We start from the raw sequence: 26,022 nt of genomic DNA, 5'->3' as shown, positions 1-26,022 counted from the left end.
AAATGGGCAGTCTCATTTTATGATTTCAGAAGAGATAATGTAAAAAATAAAAAACAAAAAGCTTTCCAAACAATGTCAACATAAAAATGTCAAACCTTCTTAAACTCCCATGGATTAACCTTAGGAACCCAGGTTTCATTTTTGCACAGCTCTTATTACCTTTTGTAGAGTAAGACCACAAGAGATTTCAACTTAAATATGTATTTGTTTTTGGAATAGATAAGCAGTCATTAACAGTATATTTGATGCCAACAATTAAAAGGAAACACCACGAAGAATAGACACCCTGTCAGAAAAGAGCTCCTCAAGACTGGGGACCGAGTCAAGTGAAGGAAATAATGGCACAAAAGTCTCTTCTTTGCATTTACAAAGTCCTTGGTTCCAATCAGTTCATTTTTGAGCTGCTCTTCGACCAGGTCCTTAACAGTTTTCAGTGTAAGTAATGGCTAAGAGTATGGCACAGATGGCAAATTGGCAGAAAATACATGGAAAGCACACCATCACATTTAGCAGCCATTTAATGCAAATAATGTGAAAAAAAAAAAAAAAAAGAAGTACAAAAGTAAATACTACGCCAAATGTACAACACAAGGTAAAAATTGAAAATAACTTCATTAAGCATATGACAAAACCAGCATAGTCTCAGCAAATCTTACTGCATTCCCGAAGGGTAGAATACACAATGCTTCGTCAAATGAAAACAATTTTTTTTTTTTTTAAGTTACAGTGTTCAAAAGGGAAGATTAAAATATGTTTTCTCATATCTACCACAAAAGCGGACACTAATCACTACAATGCACAGCCAAATGACTTGTGGGTTTGAAAAGGGATCAGGCAGACCCGCCCTTTCCAAAACGGTAAAAAGTAAAATGCATTAAGACTAAAATTTTAAAAGTTATGATCTAACTAAACCTCAACACCCCCTCTACCCCCAAAGCAGTCTCTTGGCCAGGGTTGTCACTTAGAACTTATTCAGAGTTAAGGTGCACCATCTATTAACACACGGTGAAGATGGCCATTTTGCTCAGGGCACTAGGAATTTCCATTGGCCACTGAGGGCAAAACGAGAACACATAATTCAGCAAGTTCTTAGTGAAGTTACAAAACAAAGCTGACTCAATGTGGAGAATAAGGCAAACCCAACCATTGCCATCATTTGGATTCTGGGTGGGTTTAAAATGAACCATTGACTTCTTTTTAAACTCTAGGTGACTTCTGTTGTTGGACTCCAATCTTGCCCTTTTAATCCAACCACACTTTGGAGGCTTCATCGCTTCAATCCACATTTTGCACTGCAGCTTACCAAGGAGAAAGAGGAATCCTCCTTTACAATTGGGGGCACAAGTATGGACCTCCACTGGGAAGAACTTGCAACTCTTGTAAGGCTTTGAAGTGGCAGTTCAACCTTGAATTATAGAATGAACACTTAGGCTCGGTTCACACTGGTGCACTGTGGGAACCAGCGAGATTCTAGTGCGGGTTCCCGCATCTCACTTGCAGGCAGTTCACATTGCCCTCTGCGAACCACTGTGTGTGTCAGCGTAAAGTTAACGACACCCCCAAAATTGGTTTACAGTGTGAACTCGGACAGGAATCGGATTGCTTGGGTGCGGAAAGAAAAAAACAAAACAACCCCCCCCCCCCCCCCCCCCCCCCCCAAAAACAAAAACGGTTCTGTACCATTTGGTTCAAACGCGATGTGAAATCAGCGACACGAACTGAATAGCCAATTTTGCATGACACATACATCGCATGTGATGTGCACAGCAATGCAGGGGGGAAAAAAAAATAAAAAATCACATGCAAGTTCTGATCGCACCAGTGCGAACCCAGCCTAAGCTGCCATATAACACATGTACCTTGACAAAATGTACTGCAACATGTTTGATATCTGTCCATGCTTTGGTTGTCTAGCAATCAGCATTTGACAAAGCCTGCTATTTACCAGAATTAATATGTAGTTCAGCCCACCTTGTGCCAGCTATACCTTTGATAGCATCAGGGCACAGAGGAAGCCTTTCCCAAACAGGCTTTGCAAATTACAAGTTGTGCATGTGCTGCGTGAAGTCGCTAATACCCAGGAGTATCCCTTGGCCATTGCTGGAAAACTAGAGTGCAGTAAAATATGGTGCTGTGCATTAACCACTTAACCTCCAGAAGATTTAACCCCCCCGACCAGGCAATTTTTGTAATGCGGCACTGCGTTACTTTGCAAATTGCGCAGTCATGTGACACTGTGCTCAAATAAAATGTCCTTCCCCCCTCACAAATAGAGCTCTCTGTTATAAACAATCGGCGGGTGCTGGCAGACAGCAAGTTCACTGTACCCCCCACTAGGCTCTCGCTGTGCGTTATCACAGCGGGAATGAGCCACCAGCGGTGCGCATGTCCTACCCAGAAGAGCTTGATCATTTAAACATACACTCATGATCCGGCGCACAGCTACCGCCCTGTAGCAGTAAAACTGCTATAGGGTGGTCAGTGAAGGTAAATGTGTTGTATGGCCATTTCATGTTGACAAAATTATTCCAGGGTGAACTTTTGAGAGCCTCTATGGTAAATTTTGAAAGCCCACAAAATGACTACTCCACTGTAAAAATTGTCAACTAATCAGACTTCTCAGAAAATCATTAGCAAATAATTTGTTGCGGATCAAGAACAACTTTTATAAGAATAGTACATGTTAGCTATTTCTTAGCTATTAAAACGCTTAGGCAACCCAAGAAACAGTTAAGAGAGTCCAATTTTTGCCTTGTAAAAGCACGGCAAGCAGCTGTCAGGTTGGGATTGTTAAGGAAAGACGCACAGGTTTTGCCAACATCTCGGTTTTATTAGAGTTTCTGCTTGTCGTTATTAATTAGAATTGCTACAGTAGGTGGACATAGTAAGCAGCATTGAGAGAAAGGGGAGGAGGAAACAGTTAAACAGTTTAGAATATACAGCACTTCCTTTTTGGCTGAGTTTCCGGAGGCTCGAGGGCAGCTAGGATAGCCTCATCAAACACATTCTTCAGACCTCTCTACAAGACAGAGGGAAGGAAAGAAAACAGCAGCGAGGTTAGAGGATTAGAAAGAAATGAAACAGCAGACATAAAAAAGTATTGAAAAATTAAAAAGAAAGCACTTAGGAACCCGTAGCAATTCCTAATCACAGGAAACTTGTGGCAGAGAAGACATGCTATTGTTAGTATGGTTAGAAGTAACAGTTACAGCAAAAAGAAGCCCGTTTTGCAGAATATCACTTCTCCATTATCAGCAAGTTGGAAACATGGTCTGTCAGGTGCTTGGTGGAAGACAAATCTATGGTTGTGCTGCACCCAAAAATAAAATAAGACATGAAAACAGTAGCTTTTGGAGCTGTAAACGCCAGCATGCATAAAAAAAAGTCATGCAATGCTATTCCTTTTCCCACCAACCTCTACTGGACAGAAACCTAGAGGAGAAGCCAGCATGGGAAGAATTTTAGTGCCGAGTGTTTAAAGTGGAACTAAAACCTCCTGTTTTCAACCAAGGAAACTCATTCTGGTCTCCAATCTTCAATTGCCATGAGGCTGCACATGTGATCAGTTATGACACCAGACATTGGTTATGCTCTTAACCAAACTGTCAAACATCCAATGTGAAATGCCGGGAATGTGACTGTTTGAGACCGTTAAATCAATGGGTTTAGTTCCACTTTAAACAACCCTGTCTAAAAATTTTCTTGGCAAAGGGATTCCTTTAGAACATTATACATATTTTCCTCTCCCACCAAATGGCACTCCAATCCTAACATGTGGTCCCCCAAAAGTCTGCACAGAAACAGACACTCTCTTGCGTGTTGATCATCTGGGTACCTCTGAAGCTCTCAATGAATCCCCCTGCTTACCTCCCCGTCACTGGTAATGTGGAGATCATCAGGAGGAACCAATGAGACCTGCAGAAGACCCAGAAGATTGAGACTCACCTGGAAGCGTAGGCTTTCCTAGGGCAGAGATGGTGAAACTTGGCACCCCAGATGTTTTGGAACTACATTTCCCATGATGCTTAACTACACTGCAGAGTGCATGAGCATCATGGGAAATGTAGTTCCAAAACATTCGGGGTGCCAAGGTTCACCATCACTGTCCTAGGGACTTAAGGGAGCCTTTTCTCAGGATAAGATTGTTCTTTTAGAAGAATGCCCTCACTAAAAAAAATGTATTCAAAGAAAAGAGGAAGTTGTGCCATTGGTATTTTTTTGTTTTAGCTTTACTTTGTAAAAAAAGAAACTACAGTTAAGTCATATAGATTTGGAAGGAGTTGGGAAGAACCTTTATTACGTTTTATTGTTGTATGCGTCACTGGAGGGGGGATTTTCCCTCAGATCTCAAAGTGAGGGGGAAATCCCACCTTTAACAGTGGTCACTGGGACAAATGTGCCCATCAGAAGCTCAATTTTGACATATTTAAAGCCACACACAAATATTTTAGTTTTAAGTGTGTAGGTAGGATATCAAATGCAATACATGAGTCTATCTCTTCAGGGTGTTAGCAGTGCTGACTCCCCCCAGAGTCCATAACTCTCTATTGTAGCCATTACAATGCTGTTTAGCTTCAAGTATTCAGAAACTTTTGCTAAAGTCAGTTCACTCCTTGTGTGGAATCAACAAAACAAGCTGAATCTACTCACCTAAATCAAGAAAACAAGGCTATATTGGCTACAACAGCCACGGTGAGAAGAGCCCCAAAACCCCAGTAGGCAGATTTCCAAAGCAAGAGAGACAGAAGCAACTGGCCTATATGACTGGCCAGCAACTGGCCTATATAACCTGAAGCTAAAATAGTTTGAAGCAGACATGGCCTTAAAGGATCTGTGACCTCAGAAACATTGTTTGCTGAAATGACGGCCTACTTTATTTGCCAAAAATGGCCATTTTTAGTGCTGACCCTCAACTTAAAATCAGGTCTGCTGATTTCATGTTGAGAATCTGGCTTACAGTATCTATTTTTGGACAAGTTTCAGTACTACAGCAGTCATTTCACTGGTACAGTGATGTGTACATGCAGTTCCGGGTGCTGGGCAGGAGGATTTTTATTAAAATTTTTTTTTTTAAACACATTTGGCCCTGCTGTGGGGAAGCCGCAGGGTTTACTTTTTTCAGCACTCTTGTAAAAGCAATCTGAACAGCCAAGTAGCCACTGAATTGCTTTAAGCAGGAGGGCGCGCCCGGGGTTTGCATGACATCACTTCCAGATCGAAATGGAGGCTTGGAACACACACCAATCTGTGTGGGAAACGAAGGCGGCAGAATAAGCTGCCTAAAGCTGTATATACTGGTGCTGGTATTGAGGCTCTGTACCATGAGAGTTTCATTTATATTTCATATAGTTTTAAATAATTTCAATCCTACACTAGGATGATACTTCTGGCATTTTTTTTTTTACCTTATGGGCATAAGGATTCAAAGATGAGGGTGAAACTTTAAAAAGGACCTGCCCTGGATAATAGAAACACAGTCTGACCCCCTCTGTAAGGGGAAGGGGGTCACAGTTTCAGTGAGTGTGTATTGTAGCTTTTTTCCTGAGCAGAAGTGAAGATATGTGGATATACTGTAAAGGACTTGATTATAAAATATATAATGGTGCTGGGGTTTACACACTATTCCACTTAATTACTTCAATTATTTTTGGCACATTTACATATCATTGTACTAGGAGATTGGATTTTGTTTTTGTACATGTAAGCGCTTTAAAAAAAAAAAAAAAAAAAAAAAAAAAAGATTGACAGAAAAAGTCAATGAACTACCGCAACACTCACAGTGCCATGGTAGTTAATTGAAAACAAGCCGACAGCTGCAAAGGCTGCCAGGACCCTGTAGTTTGCCATTCAGAGGACTGTGAATGAGCGTCAGGGCCGGGTAGGCAGAGCCCCACTTTTTTGAAGAGTGGCAGCAGACACGGGGAGAAGATGCCCAGGTCTGCTGTCACAGCAGGTATTGAGGGGCTGGGTGGTGAATTCATAACATGTTACATGGCACACCCTAAAATATGAACCTATCCTTTAGGAGAGTTGGACACTGCCTTTTCCCGACAAGCACCCAGTTGGTGTTTGTCACACTGTAAGGTCCCCTCCCTGCTAGTCCCCAGGCGTGGTGCGGGAGACAGGCAGGGAGGCGAGATAGACAGAGCAATGTTAAAAACCATAAAAAAGTTTAAAATGAAGCCCCAGACATTCCTAAAAGCACCTCTGCCTAATAAAAAAATAAAATAAAAAATAAAACATCAATCCTTCTATTTTCCATAGTTATACTATTGTGCCTATTTTACAAAAAAGAAAAAGGGTATGTGGTATCCTCATCCTTAATATATTGACTACAGAAAATTTTTTGGGGAAAACGACAAGAGATTATACATGGAACATCATAACCATGATTCACCTACAAGTCACCCAACAGAATGATGGACTGTCTTGATACCAGTTTTATATAAAATACAAATATTTATTATTGATTATAAAAAGTTTTTTTTACCAAAGTACAAAGGGGGGGGGGGGGGAAAGAAAAAAAGAGAGGTTTTTTATACATGCATAAATAAATACATATATATTATAGCTATAACATAGACAAGGTTTGTTACAACAGTATTTTGTGTCCAATACGGTCGTTGGTTTCTCTGGTTATGATGTTCCATGTATAATCTCTTGTCGTTTTCCCAAAAAAATTTTCTGTAGTCTTCTATTTTCCATGCTGGAATTATTTTTTTTTTAAATGATCAGGACAAGTAGATCGAGACCTCAATTTAGTCCTTTGGACGTGTAGTTTTTTTCTCCTTTTTTTAATCCACACCCCTGTGGTCCAATAAACACTATAGGTCAGAGTGTAAAGTGGTTGTAAGCCCCATTCATGAAATCTGACCCAAGCACCTATATCTGTAGTGTTTACTTCTTTCCAAAGCCCTGAGTCCTGTGTCTTTCTGCTGCTCCGCTCACCTGTTATCAGCATAACTTCTGACAAGTTTGTGTTGAGGAAGGAACAGAGAGATCAGCAGAGAGCTTTTCTATTCACAGCACAGCTCTGCGAGTTTATTCGTTCCTCTGCCTATGTGGAGGGGGTGGTGTCTGTAACTTTCCTCCAATAAGCTCTCACAGTGTATGCTTAGAGTTCCCTACCACTGCTGAAATAGGAAGAAATATTTAGAACACTATGTGGACTCTCTCAAGAATATAAAAAGCTGAAGACAGGAGATATACATGTAAAACTTATGTAGGGAGATTTGTTTCATCTCTGTGTATAATCTGAGGCTATTCACTTCACTGGGTACAAGTGAGGGTTTACATCCACTTTATGGTGGCTTTCACACTAAGGCAGTTTTCAGGCATTTTAGTGCTGGAAATGGTGCCTGTAAATCTCCTTAAAACAGCCTCCCATTCGTTGCAATGAGTGCTTTGCCACTTGGGTGGTGCGCTCTGGGAAGTTAGAAAAAGTCCTGCAAGCATCTTTGTGGCAGCTTGGGAGCACTATAAAGAGAGCTTCCAAAACGCCCCTGCCCATTGAAAGGGGCAAAACGGGACTTCTCTTTTAAGGTCACATTGACACGTAACTTTAAAACTCCACCCTGCCAGTAACTGAAAAGCTCCGCAAAAACTACTGGCGTTTTAGCCATGCTGCAGTGTGAAAGTATTCTAAAGGCCAAGGCAAGCCGTTTTTGTGGAAGAATAAAAAACAAAAAAATAAAAAGGATACTTTTGCAAATAAAAGTATGCTAGAACATTTTAAACTGCAGAACAAAAGTGTCAGATAAGGCATTTGCAGTGTTACAGTCTCTTTTAGAGAAATGGATTGTACAGGTAGTGCTCAGCCCATTTCAGGTTCACCAACAGCTACATAAATAGTGATCACAACATTCTTATCAAAGTGTATGAAACCCCAAGAACAAACATGTTATTATATACCTCAACTTACCAGTCCTTAGATGTGGTAGCTGCGTTTTGTTTTTTTTGTGATACTGCCAGTAACATTTCCTGTCCTAGGGAGATAATGCTCACTTTACTATACTCTTTGGAGACGCAGCATTGTAACCCTAGTTTGCTCACTCCTGATCCGGGGAGTAGAGAAAACCTTTTCTTAAACCCCATATGACAAGGGAGAGGGTGCTCTGTAGTCAAGAGGTAAAAGGGCAGGGCTGGTCAGACCACTTGACATTTCAGTGCAGCCGAGGCACTGTGCCATGAGCCAACTTCAGCAAGTTAAAAGCTCACCATTTCTGGCAGGATCAAGTTTTGTTTTGCATTTAAACAGATTTGACAAAACAATTATATATTTAGCAGACCATCAAGGGAGAAATATAATAAGTTGGTTGTTAGGGTTTATATACACTTTAAGATCATCAAAGAACTTAATTTGGTTTAGGGGCATCAAGCATTGTGCCAAGACATTTTAGAAGGCTTGGTAAATAAATGACAATTGTTATTGAAGTGTGCTGCTACAGACAATGCTGGTAATGGAGCGCTTTAAGCCCTAAAGATGATAGGATGGCTAACAGACTACAATGAAGACAAAGAGGAAAGAAAACCTTGAAGGAAAAAAATAAAATAAACAAAAAAATAAAATAATGCAGTTTTCAGTAAGTAAACAAAAAGACTAATAAAGGTGATTTGATAGTACTGGAAGACTTTTAGGCACTGTGTGAAGCAGAAAGAGAAGAAGATGGTCTGGTGTTTAGAGCATGCAGTTCAATTCAACTGCTGAACAAAAGAACAGAAAAGCAAAAATTAGAGAACAGAATTATAAACAAAAAAGTATGAACACTTATAAGGTACTAACTGGACTCTCCTAAATCCATTTCCAAGCGGTTGCCTTCGGCTTATAGAAAATGACATGGCTCCTGAGTTACTTTGAAAAAGAGCTGCTTCTTGCAATACATTTGAACAGGCCTTTGGGCTGCATGATTTCTGAAACCCGGATCTGAAACCAACCTAGCCAAGTAGGACAGGTTGCTAAAGGAGGTTTTGGTAAATACATTCTTTAGCAAGCAATTACCAGGCAATAGTCCAGGCCTCACAGACCCTGGCTATGTAAATGTAGCCAATGTTTCATGAACAGCCTTCTCTTTGAGGCACCATTCACACTTCTATGACTCCACAAATTTGGAGTGAAACTGACACGAATTTTTGGATGGGTGCACCTTGAATGTGACTTTTGCTTCAACCAGTGATACTGGACAATTGTTGCATGTAAAACATTTGAGATGCGACTTTCATGCGTCTTTTGAGTGTTGACATTGAAGTCTATGGCCCTCAAGTTGTATGGAAGTTGGACCAAAGTAGTGCATGAACAACTCTGAAGTCGCTCCGACTTAAAGTTGCATAGATATGAACGGTACTCATTGGAAATCATGGGATGCCACTTTGATGTCCATGTCACATGACAAGTTGCACAAGTGTGAATGGAACCTGAGTGAATACAGATCAATGCTTTCCTACAGAGCCTTTTTAACAGAATAACCAAGTCCACACCCCCCCCCCCCCATCCCAATACACTGGTGACAAATCAAATAACACAGAACTATGAAATTTTAAGAATACAGTGGGGTTGATTTACTAAAACCGAAACACTCAAGATCTGATGCACACCTGCACCAGATTTTGCACTCTTCAGATTTAGTAAATAACCCCCAAAGAGTGTACACAGATCTCAGAAATAGTCCTTGTTACTATACTGCCAATTCTGAAAACTCGCTGGTTGAGTCTGAAAAAGTGTGAAACTGCTGGGCCATAAGCTACATTTGAATAACTTCTGCTTTTATGGTTGCTGCCACGGCATCTTGGTGTAACAAAGTATGTCAATGGGAAACATAAGAGCAGTGTCAGAAATACAGCCAATTCTGGTGTCCAACCATACTATGAGATTATTAGCCAAAGAGGAAGTTACATAATTGGCACCAGCAGCCTCTTTCCTTCCATTCTCCTACTTAGTCCAGCCAGAGAAACTGGTACAAGAAGTATCCTGCATGAAAGCACGGCTAGATTAACGCACAGCTGTTCTGAGACAAATATGTACACCGCCAACCATTCCTCGGGTTAGTTTTTCTGTCTTCAAGGTTGCAGGATTGTTCCATATAAGTGATGTTGCATTAACTGAGACAGTCAGATAAATAGCATTTTCAGAAGTAGGTCACCAATAGCAGTCTCCACATTCTCGAAAAAGTCACACTGATTGTAGCTGCTCGTTTGTGAATCACTACCTAGTTTTTGCATGGATCTGACAGGTCAGGAAAATATACCAATCATGCAACCCCAGGACCCATTTAAAAAAAAAAAAAAAAAAATTAATATTATATATATATATATATATATATATATTTTTGCATATCTGTTGGGCAATCTTAAATGTCACTTGTCAGTAATGAAAGCAGACCTTCCACCTCAGTGGAGAGGCGAGGTGGTGACATCTTCACCTGGCCCAAACAGAAAACACTTTGAATCCATGTAGAAAGATGTTTTGTGACGAACAAATGCTGATGAAGCGCCCCCCTGTGTTCACTAAACAGGGCAGCCTCTTGGCACTGAACCTGGACTCAAGAAGCAATGACAGTAATAGCTGTACCTACCCCCAGTTTAAATCTAAAACCGAATACTAACTATACATTTTTTTAGTAATAGATAAAAGCAAAAAATAAAAATTTTTAGATCTAAAGATCATGGACCACTGTATAAACCAATTCTTTGATGTACTCCTAATGGGACTCTGTGAATGCAGACCACCTGATAGGCTGCATAAATGGCCAAATGAAGATAGAGCACATAGACTAGCAGCTTAAAGAGGAAGCAAAATCCCACGCATAATTTGTACCTATGCCTATAAGGCTTACCTACGAGGTACTGTAAAGATCTCCTAAACATGCACTGTTTAGGAGATATTTATGATATATACAGCCGGTGACATCATCGGCACATGCGCTCTGAAGAAAAGCCACCCAAACCGTTACTTCAGAATCCTGTGCTGTGAATGATTGTGCCGCAGCGCATGCGAGGGGAAATTAAGTCATCCCGGCTCCGGCCAGTCACACAGCCGGAGTCCACACACCCAGAAGGAAGATCCCTGTAGGACTTAGTTTTCAGTTAAGTTTCACATAATGCGATGTATACTAGCACATTATGCCTTTACCGCCAAGGTAAAAAAAAAAAACAAGAAAAAACTCCATCGTTTTCAGCCAAGGAAGCGGTCATCTTTGCCTCCGTTTAATCTTCAACTGCAATGGTGCTGCACATGTGATTCGTTATGCCACCAGCCATTGGATGGTTTGATAGTTTGGCTGAGAGCACAGCCAATGTGCAGTTATTCCCAGCATGCTTTTTTTTTTTTTTACTGTTTAAATCCATGGGTTTACTTCCACTTTAAGCCGGATACACACTTTTTCCGTACAAAACCCATGGATTGCAAAGCAGCAAAAAAAAAAACATGTAAGGTTATTTCAACGATCTCCCCCGCTGAGCTGTTGTGTTCTGACAGGGGGACAGGCAGACAGCCATAGATGACATTTCTGACCCCACTCATAGGTGAATCATATCCATTTGCCATGCCTTCAATGCAGGACATTGGGTGGGGAATGAAATTCCCACAGAACAGGCAACCCAGGGAAGAAAAACAGTCTTCCAGGATACTTTGGAATATCATCACATGCCTGGGGAAGGGGACCAGCATGACTCCGAAACGTCGCACTAACTTTTTTTGTGATGTGATCATGCTTCAATAAAAAAACAGTTTGGGTGCGATGCTCCATAGTGTGCTGGCAAATATCCTCATGCCAGGATACTTTGTCCCCAAGTAGAAAGAAAGTAAAGTATCAATCGATTGTATCACTGTGAGCATCAGCGTTTCAGCATATGTTTGAAAGGTTTGATTCAGGAGTCTGTGCCCAGCAAAGCTTTTTGCCAGTGCTCAATCACCTGAAGGTAGCGGCATATAACCCATAGTCTAAGAATCAATTCATATGTCCAGTGCTGTATAGGTAAGATGACAGAATTTGGGTTTACACACACTTTAACCACTACAGATCCGCGCTATTGCCAAATGACGGCATTAGCGCGGACCTACATTTCCGGGACTACGTCTATTGACGTGGTCCCGGTTACGAGCGGCCTGCGCGCCCCCTGAGGGGCGCGCGCGGCGCGCTCTGTGATCGGCGAGTCCGTGAGACTCGCCTGATCACCGATCCGTGTAAGGGGTCGATCCCGACCCCTTATCACGTGATCAGCTGTCAGCCAATGACAGCTGATCATGTGATAGAACGGAGCCGGTAATCGGCTATTATTCCTCCTCGCGCTGACAGCGCGAGGAGAGAAAAAAAAAGCCGATCGCCGGCGGCCGTAATCGGGACATCAGTCCCGATCACGGCCATCAATACAAGGGACCACCTGCCACCTGCCTGTGCCCACCTGCCTCCCGCAGTGCCATCCTGAAATAAAATAAAAGCAAAAGTGCCCCCCGTCAGTGCCCACAGTGCCACCCCACAGTGCCACCCCACAGTGCCACCCCACAGTGCCACCCAATCTGCCTCAAAGGTGCTGCACCCCAGTGCCGCCCAGCAGTGCCGCCCATCAGTGCCCAGCAGTGCCGCCCATCAGTGCCCAGCAGTGCCGCCCATCAGTGCCCAGCAGTGCCGCCCATCAGTGCCGCCCATCAGTGCCCAGCAGTGCCGCCCAGCAGTGCCGCCCATCAGTGCCCAGCAGTGCCGCCCATCAGTGCCCAGCAGTGCCGCCCAGCAGTGCCCAGCAGTGCCACCTATCAGAGCCACCTATCAGTGCCCATCAGTCCCATCTATCTGTGGTACCTATCAGTGCCCATCCGTGCCACCCATCCGTGCCACCCATCCGTGCCATCTTATCTGTGCCTATTAGTGCTGCCTTAACTATGCCTATCAGTGCCCACCGGTGCAGCCCATCAGTGCCCACCGGTGCAGCCCATCAGTGCCCACCGGTGCAGCCCATCAGTGCCCACCGGTGCAGCCCATCAGTGCCCACCGGTGCAGCCCATCAGTGCCCACCGGTGCAGCCCATCAGTGCCCACCGGTGCAGCCCATCAGTGCCCACCGGTGCAGCCCATCAGTGCCCACCGGTGCAGCCCATCAGTGCCCACCGGTGCAGCCCATCAGTGCCCACCGGTGCAGCCCATCAGTGCCCACCGGTGCAGCCCATCAGTGCCCACCGGTGCAGCCCATCAGTGCCCACCGGTGCAGCCCATCAGTGCCCACCGGTGCAGCCCATCAGTGCCCACCAATGCAGCCCATCAGTGCCCACCAATGCAGCCCATCAGTGCCCACCAATGCAGCCCATCAGTGCCCACCAATGCAGCCCATCAGTGCCCACCAATGCAGCCCATCAGTGCCCACCAATGCAGCCCATCAGTGCCCACCAATGCAGCCCATCAGTGCCCACCAATGCAGCCCATCAGTGCCCACCAATGCAGCCCATCAGTGCCCACCAATGCAGCCCATCAGTGCCCACCAATGCAGCCCATCAGTGCCCACCAATGCAGCCCATCAGTGCCCACCAATGCAGCCCATCAGTGCCCACCAATGCAGCCCATCAGTGCCCACCAATGCAGCCCATCAGTGCCCACCAATGCAGCCCATCAGTGCCCACCAATGCAGCCCATCAGTGCCCACCAATGCAGCCCATCAGTGCCCACCAATGCAGCCCATCAGTGCCCACCAATGCAGCCCATCAGTGCCCACCAATGCAGCCCATCAGTGCCCACCAATGCAGCCCATCAGTGCCCACCAATGCAGCCCATCAGTGCCCACCAATGCAGCCCATCAGTGCCCACCAATGCAGCCCATCAGTGCCCACCAATGCAGCCCATCAGTGCCCACCAATGCAGCCCATCAGTGCCCACCAATGCAGCCCATCAGTGCCCACCAATGCAGCCCATCAGTGCCCACCAATGCAGCCTATCAGTGCCGCCTAATCAGCGCACTTCAATGAAGGAGAAAAATGACCCGTTTGCAAAATTTTATAACAAACTATTAAAACATGATTTTTTTTTTTGCATCTTTTTTTGTTTGTTTAGCAAAAAATAAAACTCCGAGCTGTAACTAAATACCACCAAAAGAAAGCTCTATTTGTGGCAAAAAAATGATAAAAATGTCATTTGGGTACAGTGTTGTATGACCGCGTAATTGTCACTCAAAGTGCATCAGCGCTGAAAGCTGAAAATTGGTCTGGGACTGAGGGGGGTTTAAGTGCCCAGTAAGCAAGTGGTTAAAAAAAAAAAAAGGAAGTAGACCCTGATGTCCCAATAAAATAAATAGGTGCATTTTTTATATTTTAGTCAGTGTGACGCAGGTGTAATGCACAGTCTCCTGCATGGTTTACATTCCAGCCCCATGTCCGTAGAGGTTCAGACCTTCCGTTATGAGGCTGGAAAAAATGAACAGAGGACTACAAGCATGATCTGTGAAAGGACGATGCAGCTGTATGGGTGAAGCCATGCTACAATTCAAACAGGACACTTCAGGGAAAAGTACCTTGTGATTCATATTAAATGGAGTTGGGAGTGGAGGGGGAAATACAGCCACGTTTCATGGTACACCCTCAATACTTGGGTGTAATATTAAATATGGTCTCAAAAGGTGGATTATGCCTCTTAAAGTATATAGCTACATATGCTCCAGGGGAGATAAAAGGGGAACTGAGGATAGAAGCTAAATGCGTAGTGTGCCCCATTAAATTCTACAGTTATGTAGGAAACATGAATAAGAGATATATATTAGAGCTGCACGATTCTGGCAAAAATGAGAATCGCAATTCTTTCAGAATTCTCAGGACGTAAAATCTTTCACATACAAAAAAAAAAAAAAAAAAAAAACACACGGGCTAACTTTACTGGTTAGTTTTTTTTTGTAATTCATTAAAGTAATTTAAAAAAAAAATTGCATTTGAAAGACCGCTGCGCAAATAGTGTAACATAAAATATTGCAACAACCACCATTTTATTCTGTAAGGTGTCTACAAAAATGAATATATATAATGTTTGGGGGTTCTAAGTAATTTTCCAACAAAAAAATGTTTTAACTTGAAACCAAGAAATGTCAGAAAAAGGTTTAGTGTTTAAGTGGTTAAACTTTTTTCACTTACACACAAAGTCTATTCCTTTGACAAATTGTTACAATATTTATACTTAAGTTCAAGAGATTATATATATATATATATATATATATATATATATATATATATATATATATATATATATACATATATACATACACACACATATACACACATATATACACAAATATAATTTTTTTTTAGCACAGACCCCAGAGAATAAAATGCCAGTTGCTGCAATATTTTATTTCGCACTGTATTTGCGCAGCGGTCTTTCAAAAGCAATTTTGGGGGGGAATGAAAGAAAAACTATAATGCATTATAAAGTTAGCCTAATTTTTTGGAATAATGTGAAGTAATGTTACGCCGTGAGAATCGTGATCTTCATTCTACACAAAGAAATTGTGATTCTCATTTTTATTCACACACACACACACACACACACACACACACACACACACACACACCTCTCTCTGATTATCAGCTATCAACCCACTCGATAACATTTGGTTTGTATTGACTGCTAGGTGCTGCATGTCATGTGCTACATCAGTGGTCAACAACCCTGTCCTCAGAACCCACTAACAGGCCAGGTTTGCAAGATAACTGAAATACATCGCAGGTGATATCATCTGTTGCTCAGTGACTGCAGGATTCTAGTCTGCATCTCCCAAAGCTAATACATAAAAAACCTGGCCTGTTAGTGGGCCCCGAGGACAGGGTTTGTGATGACCACTGTGCTAGATAATGTTATTAAAAACAGTCACCTCATGCAGTCAAGCAGTGCAGGGTTCATTAACCCATATAAACTAAACTTCAGTTTAATAAAGTTCAGTTAGTACAAGTTTACCTGACAAGATTCTACGAGTTACTGCACCTTGCTGACTAAAGCTAGGTTCACACTACAGGTTTTTTCTGTGCAACCCACCAAAAAAATGACAGCTCTGGTCGGGAACCACTGTACTAACCATGCATGGTTAGTCCAGTGATCTCCCCTGCTGAGCTCTTGTGTTCTGACAAGGGGACGGGCCCCCTGCCAGAAAGCTCAGATCAGCGCTCTGCCATTGGCTGAGAGTGCTGATCAGAGTCGGTCGGCTGCTGGTTTTCCCAGCAAGCACATCCAACAGAAGCTGGATGAACAGCCAGCTTTTGTCTACCAGACCGACATGCACATGTGCAGAATGTCGGCTGGCATTTCTTGTATAGGCAAATGACTCCCGACATTCTGCCTGTGTGTACAGGGCTTTAGCCTTTCCTCAAATAAGTTCTGCATTAAATGAACAAAAGATATTCACAGCACCCCACTGACTGCATACAGACCTGTGCCTGAACAACATTCACAAAATAGTGAACACACAAGCAAGGACAATACAAAAGTACAACCTGCTGAAGTTTCTTACCTGCGTCAGTGCGGAACACTCCACATATTTAACTGCCTTCAAGTCTCGGGCCAGCTTTTCAGCTGTCTCTGGAGTGATTGGTTTCTGTTTATTTTTTGCGAGCTTCTCGATTGTGGAGGGGTCATCCCTTAAGTCGATCTGTGTCCCAACAAGCAGGAATGGAGTCTTGGGACAGTGATGAGTGATTTCAGGTACCCACTGGAAAAACAATGGCTCTGAATGAGTGCACGTTACATACATTAAGAGATCAGAACATTTTAACTATACTAAACAAAACCGTAACTAAAAGTTATGAGCTGTGCATTTTAGTGTGCTGACACAGCAAGGAATAGACTGCCTTACTGCAATGCAAGTTTGGTAAACCTCATGGAGCTATTTAGAGAAGTAGAGCCAAAGCTCATTTGGCTGTACTTCTGTGGATCACAGGATTGCAGTTTGCTCTGCACGGTGAAACATTTGCAGCAGACAGCGGGCTGAAGTCTGCTGACATCACAGAGCCGGTCCAGTCTCAGGATCCACAAACATGCCTGGACCGTCACCCAGTTCAGCCTCTCAACGGGCCGATCCCATCCCCTTCCACAGCCCAGTGCTCCAGTGAGCGAGGAGGGGACAGAGCAGACAGCGGTGACTGACAGTCAGCAGCTCTTTACTTAGGGGGCTGTGAGCCCCAATTGATCTGTGGTGTTAGATCACTCGGTTCTCAGGTCTTAAGAGGTGCCAGGGAACCAAGTATGCCTATTATAGCCAATATATACTATATTTCACTAATAAAGCGAAAACCCATACTTCTTTTAAATCGATTCATTATCCTCATACAAACTGTATAAGAGATCCAACACCTGCATGAATAATCTTACCTTTTCTTTCACATTTTCAAATGAAGATGGGGAGACCACTGAGAAACAGACGAGGAACACATCTGTCTGAGGATAGCTAAGAGGTCGTAATCTATCGTAGTCTTCCTGTCCTGTAGAGAAGGGGGGGGGGGGGGGGTTTATTATAATTCTGTATATCATGTATTTACACACACTGAAAGATTGACATGCCATTTCCTAAAATGTATTTCCCACTTATGCAGCTAAACCGAGATACTTTATATACTTGCCGTCCACATATCGATCCATTGATCCCTGCTGAGCAGACGGATGACAGGTCCGCCTCCACTCACTGTGCAGGGATGGAACCGTCAGAGACCCGCTGTTCTCTATGGGGAGATTGGATGAAAACAGACCACCTATCCATTTTCATCAGGTCCTCCAGAAGGATGGAAAGTAGGGGTTCCATCAGTCTGGATTTCAGAGACAGGATCGGAGACCAGAGGATGTCAGTTGACATCTGCCGCACCATAGGAGATGGATGAAAAAAAATGACAGGTGGACCTGATTGGAGCATCCCTATGAAGGGTGCTTTACTTGATAAAGATTTCCCTTTTATATAAATGTTGAGGCGATAAATAATTCTGTACTGTGCTGGAAAATCTTCATTACCAGTTGTAAACTATATGTTCATACTGTGTCCTTAAAAGGGTTAAAGAGCTCAAGGCTTAGGCTGTACATTGTGTCAATGCGCTTAACCACTTAACAACCGCCCATTGCCGATTAACGGCTTCAGGGCGGTTGTTTAACTCTGAGAGGCCGTTAATTAACGGCCTCCCAGAATTCTGCTCTCGCGCGCCCCCTGGGGCGCGCACACGAGAGCATCCGTGACCGCTGGGTCCAGTGGACCCGGCGCATCACGAATCACGGTAAACGGCCGCTCATCGCGGCCGTTTACCACGTGATCGCTCCGTCAAATGACGGAGTGATCACTTGTAAACAAGCCGGCGTCATGTTATGACGCCGGTTCCTCCCTCCCCTCTCTGTACCGATCGGTACAGCGGAGGGGGAAGAGATCGGTGTCAGCAGCGATGTGGGCTGCATCTGCAGTGCCCACATCGCTGCTCACCGAAAATTAACCCCTCAAATCCCTGCAAATACTCTGCAATGCCCTGCAAATACTCTGCAATGCCCTGCAAATACTCTGCAATGCCCTGCAAATACTCTGCAATGCCCTGCAAATACTCTGCAATGCCCTGCAACACCCGCCAATACCCTGCAACACTCTGCAACCCCCGCCGATACCCTGCAACGCTCTGCAACCCCCGCCGATACCCTGCAACGCTCTGCAACCCCCGCCGATACCCTGCAACGCTCTGCAACCCCCGCCGATACCCTGCAATGCTCTGCAACCCCCGCCGATACCCTGCAATGCTCTGCAACCCCCGCCGATACCCTGCAATGCTCTGCAACCCCCGCCGATACCCTGCAACGCTCTGCAATGCTCTGCAACACCCGCCAATACCCTGCAATGCTCTGCAACGCAGTACTCTGCAACACCATGCTCTGAGATACCCAGCCATAGTCGGTGATACCCTGCAATACCCAGCCATAGACATCTCCCGCCGCCCTCCGCCCTCCGGTGCTTCTACCGAATCGCTAATACGATCAAAGCCAGAATCTTTTTTTTTTTTTCAGGCTTCCCAGCTTAGAGGTGAGATGTGGGTCTTATTGACCCCACATCTCACTGTAAAGAGGACCTGTCATGCCATATTCCTATTACAAGGGATGTTTACATTCCTTGTAATAGGAATAAAAGTGATCAAAAAAATTATTTTTGGGGAAAAAAATGTCAAACTAAAATAAATAAAGTAAAATGAACAATAAAAAAAATGTTTTTTTTAAAGCGCCCCTGTCCCCATGTGCTCGCATGCAGAAGCGAACGCATGCGTAAGTCCCGCCCACATATGAAAACGGTGTTCAAACCACACATGTGAGGTATCGCTGCGAACGTTAGAGCGAGAGAAATAATTCTAGCCCTAGACCTCCTCTGTAACTCAAAACATATAACCAGTAAAAAAAATGTAAATCGTCGCCTATGGGGATTTTTAAGTAGCGACGTTTGCCGCCATTCCACGAGCGTGTGCAATTTTGAAGAGTGACATATTAGGTATCTATTTACTCAGCGTAACTTCATCTTTCACATTATGCAAAAATTGGGCTAACTTTACTGTGTTTTTTTTTTTTTTAAGCACAAAACAGTTTTTTTTCCAAAAAAAAGCATTCGAAAAATTACTGCGCAAATACCGTGCGAGATAAAAAGTTGCAAAGACCACCATTGTATTCTCCAGGGTGTTTGCTAAAAAAACATATATAATGTTTTGGAGTTCTATGTAATTTTCTAGCAAATAAATGATGATTTTTACATGTAGGAGAGAAATGTCAGAATTGTCCTGGGTGCTCCAGAACACCTGATGGCGCTCCCTGCATGTTGGGCCTCTGTATGTGGCCACGCTGTGTAAAAGTCTCACACATGTGGTATCACCATACTCGGGAGTAATAGCAGAATGTGTTTTGGGGTGTAATTTGTGGTATGCATATGCTGTGTGTGAGAAATAACCTGATAATATGACAATTTTGTGAAAAAAAAAAAGTAAAAAGAATCTTGATTTTGCAAAGAATTGTGGGAAAAAATGACAACTTCAAAAAACTCATCATGCCTCTTACTAAATACCTTGGAATGTCTTCTTTCCAAAAAGGGGTCATTTGGGGGGTATTTGTACTTTTCTGGCATGTTAGGATCTCAAGAATTGAAATAGGCCGTCAGTCCTTCAGGTGTGATCAATTTTCAGATATTGGCACCATAGCTTGTGGACTCTATAACTTTCACAAAGACCAAATAATATCCACCAATTTGTACTTATTTTTACCAAAGATATGTAGTAGTATAAATTTTGGCCAAAATTTATGAAGAAAAAATTACTAATCTGCTAAATTTTCTAACAGAAACAAAGAAAAATTCGTTTTTTTACAGAATTTGGTATTTTTTCTTTTATAGCACAAAAAAAAAAAAAAAAACCCAGCGGTGATTAAATACCACCAAAAGAAAGCTCTATTTGTGTGAAAAAAAGGACAAAAATTTCATATAGGTCCAGTGTTGCATGACTGAGTAATTGTCATTCAAAATGCGAGAGCACCGAAAGCTGAAAATTGGTCTGGTTATTAAGGGCGTTTAAGTGCCCAGTGGTCAAGTGGTTAAAAACAGTCCCTGAATCTGTCCCCTAATTGCACAATGTAAGCAATTCTGAATATGCGCTTCTTAAAGAATAAATTTCACCTTTCAAGAAGAAAAAAAAATTCCCATTTTGTAAACATCGAGATCATTTTCTAAATCTAGTCAAGAATATACCTAAATATTTACATGGTGAAATATAAAGCTCCAGTGAGATAAAGTATTGCAAGAGCTGTCGTGGGGGGGGGTTACAAAAGATCACCTTTATATTAGCCATTTTAGATTAAAACAGGTTTACTAGAGCCTACTTTTAATTAGTCCAGATGTGTCATAACACGTTCTGTGAGGTTATCAGCCGTTTTACTAGGAGTGTACATGTTTTCAATTGCCATACTATTGCGTCAAAGCCTGCAAAGTTCTGCCCGATGGTTAATCTGCATTCACAATGCAGATTAGCGTTCCTACAAAAGCAAGTCTATCTCCTGGTCAGCATCTCAAAAGAATGCATCCTCCAGTAAATTCAAAAACACACAGCATACCTGCATATTTCCAGTTATCAGGCCATACGGTATACCTGTCACTCCATTGTCCTTCTCCAGCATTCTACGCTAAACAGTATTAACCCTTGAAATGTATAACAACCCCATAAGGATGTTTACACCACGACGACCTCTGCCACAGACACACAAATATAAAAAAAGAAAACTGCACTGGAAACAAACCTAACAATTGTAGCTGCAACACAAAGTGAAAGACACATAAAACAATGGATAAAAAGTAAGCTGCGCTCATAAAAGTGACATATTAACCAAATAATTGAACACAAAAAAAGAATGAAAAATAAAAAAAGGGGATTGAAAATGTTAAGGAAATCCCAAACAGTGTAACATGCGACTTGTGGAGCCCTCCAATATCTATTGAAGATTCTGATGGTTCCTTCAATAGACGAACCAGCAGCCACAGGTTCAGTGAAAATCTTGAGACTTTATAATGTGAACACAGTGAATCCACCACACAAAGTGCACGCTTCCGGGAGGAGCGACGTTCTAATGTTTTCAATCCCTTTTTATTTTGTGTTCACTTATTTGGTTAATATGTCACTTTAACAGCGCAGCTTACTTTTTATCCACACAAATACAAAGGCTGGTTTGGGTGGAAGACCCTTAACCACCTCCTCCCGCCCGCCATACAGTGAACTTATGGTTACCGGGTGGTTTTATTGTTCTGGGACGATGTTAAAGTTACCTCACATGGGAGACCGATAATCAGTGCCACCCCAACAGCGACAAGCAGTGCCGCCTTAGTGAAGGAGAAAAATTCTTTACAAAATTAGCCACAAAGAACTGAGTTTTTTGTTTTTTTTTAGCAAAGGTTCTTACAGACTATAGAATTGACAGGCAGAGAGGCATGGAGAGACGCAGGACACACTGAGGAGATAGCTGGATGACGGAGGCACGTAAACTGACCACACTATCATGGATCAGCATGAACAGGGGAAGACAGGTTCAGCCAGGATCAACCAGGTATTGTACAGCATAGAAGGAGAGAACTGACATGGCAAATGCACTGTGTTATGCCTAAAAAATAAAATAAAAAAGCCTTTAAAGTGGGTGTAAACCCTTACAGATCACTTTTACCTACAGGTAAGCCTAGATTAAAGCTTACCTGTAGGTCCAAGAAATATCTCCTAAATCTACACGGTTTAGGAGATATTTGCAAGTGACAGGCACTGCTGTCTATGGCGCATGCCATTAGTGGCCACTCCCACTTGCATGCGCGGGTGTGACATCACGGCTCCGGCCAGTCACAGCGCTGGAGCCGCGATACCTGGAAGTCACTCTGGGTGTCATGGCGGCATCGGAGGATGACGAGGGTCGATCTATCTATTGTTTGGTCTAACGGGACATTGCTCCCTGCCAGTCCCACCTCCGTCCCAGTGAATCCTGTGTACAAGGCGACGGTGCCGCCACCATATTCTCTTGAGACTACAGCGGCACTCACGTAACTAGGCATATACGCCTCTCTACCTCCTCGCTGACGTCAGCTCCCCCACTCAGCCCCACCCGCTGCTGCGATGACAAGTTAACAAATTGCCCCTTGATCACAAGTCATAAGTGTCACCTGGAGGGGGAGGAACCATGCTCCCATCATTGGTGCTCCCGGGAGGAACCGTGCCCCCATCATTGGTGCTCCCATCATTGGTGCTCCCGGGAGGAACCGTGCCCCCATCATTGGTGTCAGTTTGAGGAATACACAGACCTCAACCACCTACACTATGGTTCGGAACCGCCCCTCTCCTTCACACACTCTGGTCCGGTTCCTCCAGCCCGCTTTGGTCTGGTCCCTTGCACCAGGCCACTCCCCCTCCACCCCCTTTTGGGACTGGTCCCCCGTCCAACCAAACTCCCTTTCTATTGCAAACACTTCTGGTCCGGTTTCTCTCCCACATTCCTCTATTCCAAACTCACTCCCTCCCTCCCTACTCCCTCTAACGCCTGGTCTCTAAACTAGCCAACTCCCTTCCACCCTCTAGTACAGTCCCCTCACTGCATTGTCAGTAATGAATGAGGCAATTACTTTAGTAGTAGTTATGTTGTGATGCAGTTTGAGTGCAAAACTTGCCTTTTTTTAGTTTATGATTTTATCAGATTAATTGAAACAATAAGGACTGCAGCCCTAGTTACAAGCACTTTAACATGCTATTGCATTTTTGGAAGAAACTCAAGAGGAAAACCAGCTTAAAACTACCTTAGCATGGAAGAAATCCTAAATCAACATTACACAGCAAAGTGCTAACCAGGTGACCATACCTGTCCGATGCCAGCATACGATGAGCTGTCCACATTTCAGATCAGGTCATTCAGGGCCATCTTAGGCTCCTTTCACACTTGCCAACTACAAAATGGCGTGATTTTCAGCGCAACTTTTAAAGTGACCGATATGAATAACATTCTCTGGCATTTAAGCGAGATCAAAGAAGTGCAGGAACAATTTCTGAAGTCACAGTGACTTCAGTAGTGTCAATTGGAGCAACTCTCAGAGATACATGGCATATTAGATGTTCTGTGACTTAGAACCTGACTTGTGGGACCCAAAGTCGCAAAAGTGTGAACTGCGCCTTAGTGTTTAAATAGATGTTAAAACGTGACAGTGCAAATCCTTTACAAAGTTGGTTTCATTTATAGAAACGTCAATGTGTGTCGGCAGCTTTTGCCACCAAGCAGCCCAATTTGATGCATTATAATGTACTACAAAAATTTTAAGAGAAGGAAAAAAAAAAGTAAAAGATCACTTACCTGCTGTATCAAATAGCCCTAGGGTGTACGGCTCCCCACCAATCATAACCGTGACAGCATAGTTGTCAAATACCTGTGAAAGAAGATTACAATTAGACAATACAGGAAAAACAAGTGGTTCCATCCATTCTTTGTGTAGTATAAGCAGTAGACACAACAAAGGAGGAATGAAGTGTATATGAACAGTGTATTGTGAATGAGGTCATTGTATGGCCTCTGTATTTCTGGAATGACTTGTGTTCAACCAAATGCAGCAACTGAAGGATATTGTTCCTTAGTACAATAAGAACACACACAACAGTTAGCCCCTTTCAGGGAAAAGTTTGGTTTGGCATTTTCCCACAAGGCATGCGATAGAAGTCATCATTCAAACACTGCAAGGAAACATTCTGTATGTCTTGAGACTTTCACGGAGACTTATAAATGTATTTGCAGTAAAGCTACTGTACGCCACTTTCACATGGAAGAAGTTTGTTAATGCAACATGCATGTAATGCTGTACATTGTAAGATTACCACGAGAAGGTCAGAGAATATGAAGGACAATGTTTTACAACAGCTGAGATAAAACCACTTAACCAAAACGGAAGCCTTGCACTTTCAGCTCTGCTACTGCAAATCTGTCTGCTAGCTACTGTACATCACTGTACTGTACTATGCATGACACAGCCTGCATATATCAGGAGTACTATGAGCAAACAGATCTGCCCAATGGATAGTTTTAACCCACTTGACATTCAGATTTACCCGGCTTCATGATCAGGCCATTTTTTTTTTCAATACAGCACTGCGTTACTTTAACTGACAACTGCACAGTCATGCGACGCTGTACACAAAGCAATATATTTGTCTTTTTACCCCCACAAAGAGCTTTCTTTTGATGGTATTTGATCAACTGCTGTTTTACATTTTTTGTGCTATAAAAAAAAAAATATATATATATATATATATATATATATATATATATATATATATATATATATATATATATATATATATATATATATATATATATAATTTTTTTTTTAATAAATGAACTTTTACTTTCTGCTATTAAACATCAAAAAATAAAATCTAATTTCTTAATATAGACCAATATGTATTCTGTTACATATTTATGGTAAAATAAAATACAATAAATTTTTTTTTAAAAAAACACCCTCCTCCCCATAAGCATATATGGATTGGTTTACGCAAACAGTGTCTACAAACTATGGGATTTATAGTGGAATTTCATTTATTTTTTCTACTAGTGGCGATCAGCGTTTTATAGTAGGACTGCGATATTGCAGCGGACAATCAGACACCAACTGACAGTTGGAAACTACTGTAATACAGTGATCAGTGCAAAAAATAAAAAATAAATAAATAAAAGTCACTATACGAATGACACTGGCTGGAATGGGGGGTTATTCAGCTAGGGTGAGCAAAGGGGGTTAAATGTTTGTCTAGAGAGACATCACCAGATTAAAAACAGTTGCATTTATTTGAAACGCACAGGTGCATACATCCACTTACATATAGTATAGAGAATTTCCAGCACAAAAGCGTCAGCACGATCTGTGCCTGAATAGACACAGAGCAGTGGCTCAGAAACCCCCATAGCAGGCTGCTTGCTGTGGGGGCGCTCAGCAGGAGGGAGGGGCCAGAGAAGATGATCTGGGCTGCTCTGTACAAAATCATTGCACAGAGCAGGCAAGTATACCATGCTTTTTTTTTTTTTTTTTTACTTTTTTTAATAAGACTTTAATATCACTTTAATAGCAGATAATGCATTAAAAGCAGTAGTAAATTGCAGCCTTAAAAAAAATAAAAAACCCAGACAATGGCATGTTTCATAGTTAGTAAGGTTGAATAAAGACACCAGTCCATCCAGTTCAACCTGAGTGAGTGTCTACAATTGTCCCCATCCCTGTACATTGCACACTCACATTGGTCCCTGCCCTCAAGGAGCCCACAATCCAAGGTCCCCATTCATATACTAGTGCCAATTTTGGACAGAAGCCAATTAACCTACCTGCATGTCTTTGGAGTGTGGGAGGAAACTGGAGTACCTGGAGGAAACCCACACAGGCACAGGGAGAACATGCAAACTCCAGGCAGGTAGTGTCGTGGTTGAGATTTGAACCAGCGACCCTTCTTACTGCTAGGTGAGAGTGCTAATCACTACACCACTGTGACGCTGCATTACATACTAGCACATTATGAAATGCT

The 26,022-nt window shown here is 42.8% G+C and overlaps 1 protein-coding gene across 2 annotated transcripts in view; it reads right to left on the bottom strand.

The window, feature by feature from the left end:
• The window catches only part of CDC42 (cell division cycle 42), a 53,222-nt gene that overhangs the window by 3,248 nt on the left and 23,952 nt on the right, over positions 1-26,022 (bottom strand). Inside the window, exons 3-6 of one of the 2 annotated variants that reach the window (XM_077457933.1) lie at positions 23,810-23,882; positions 17,324-17,433; positions 16,467-16,664; positions 186-3,019 (exon numbers count right to left, since the gene is read on the bottom strand). In XM_077457933.1, the coding sequence (XP_077314059.1) occupies positions 2,930-3,019; positions 16,467-16,664; positions 17,324-17,433; positions 23,810-23,882 (471 nt within the window). In that variant the 3' untranslated portion in view covers positions 186-2,929. Of the gene's footprint in view, positions 1-185; positions 3,020-16,466; positions 16,665-17,323; positions 17,434-23,809; positions 23,883-26,022 lie in introns of those variants that run through there. The other variant, XM_077457932.1, reaches the window with a different exon arrangement.

The sequence above is a fragment of the Lithobates pipiens genome, unplaced genomic scaffold, assembly GCF_037356315.1.
Source record: "Lithobates pipiens isolate NorthernLeopardFrog02 unplaced genomic scaffold, aLitPip1_a1.2 Scaffold_27, whole genome shotgun sequence".
Taxonomy (NCBI): Eukaryota; Metazoa; Chordata; class Amphibia; order Anura; family Ranidae; genus Lithobates; species Lithobates pipiens.
The sequence above is the reverse complement of the archived record's forward strand: the minus strand, read 5'-3'. Positions and strand labels throughout refer to the sequence as shown.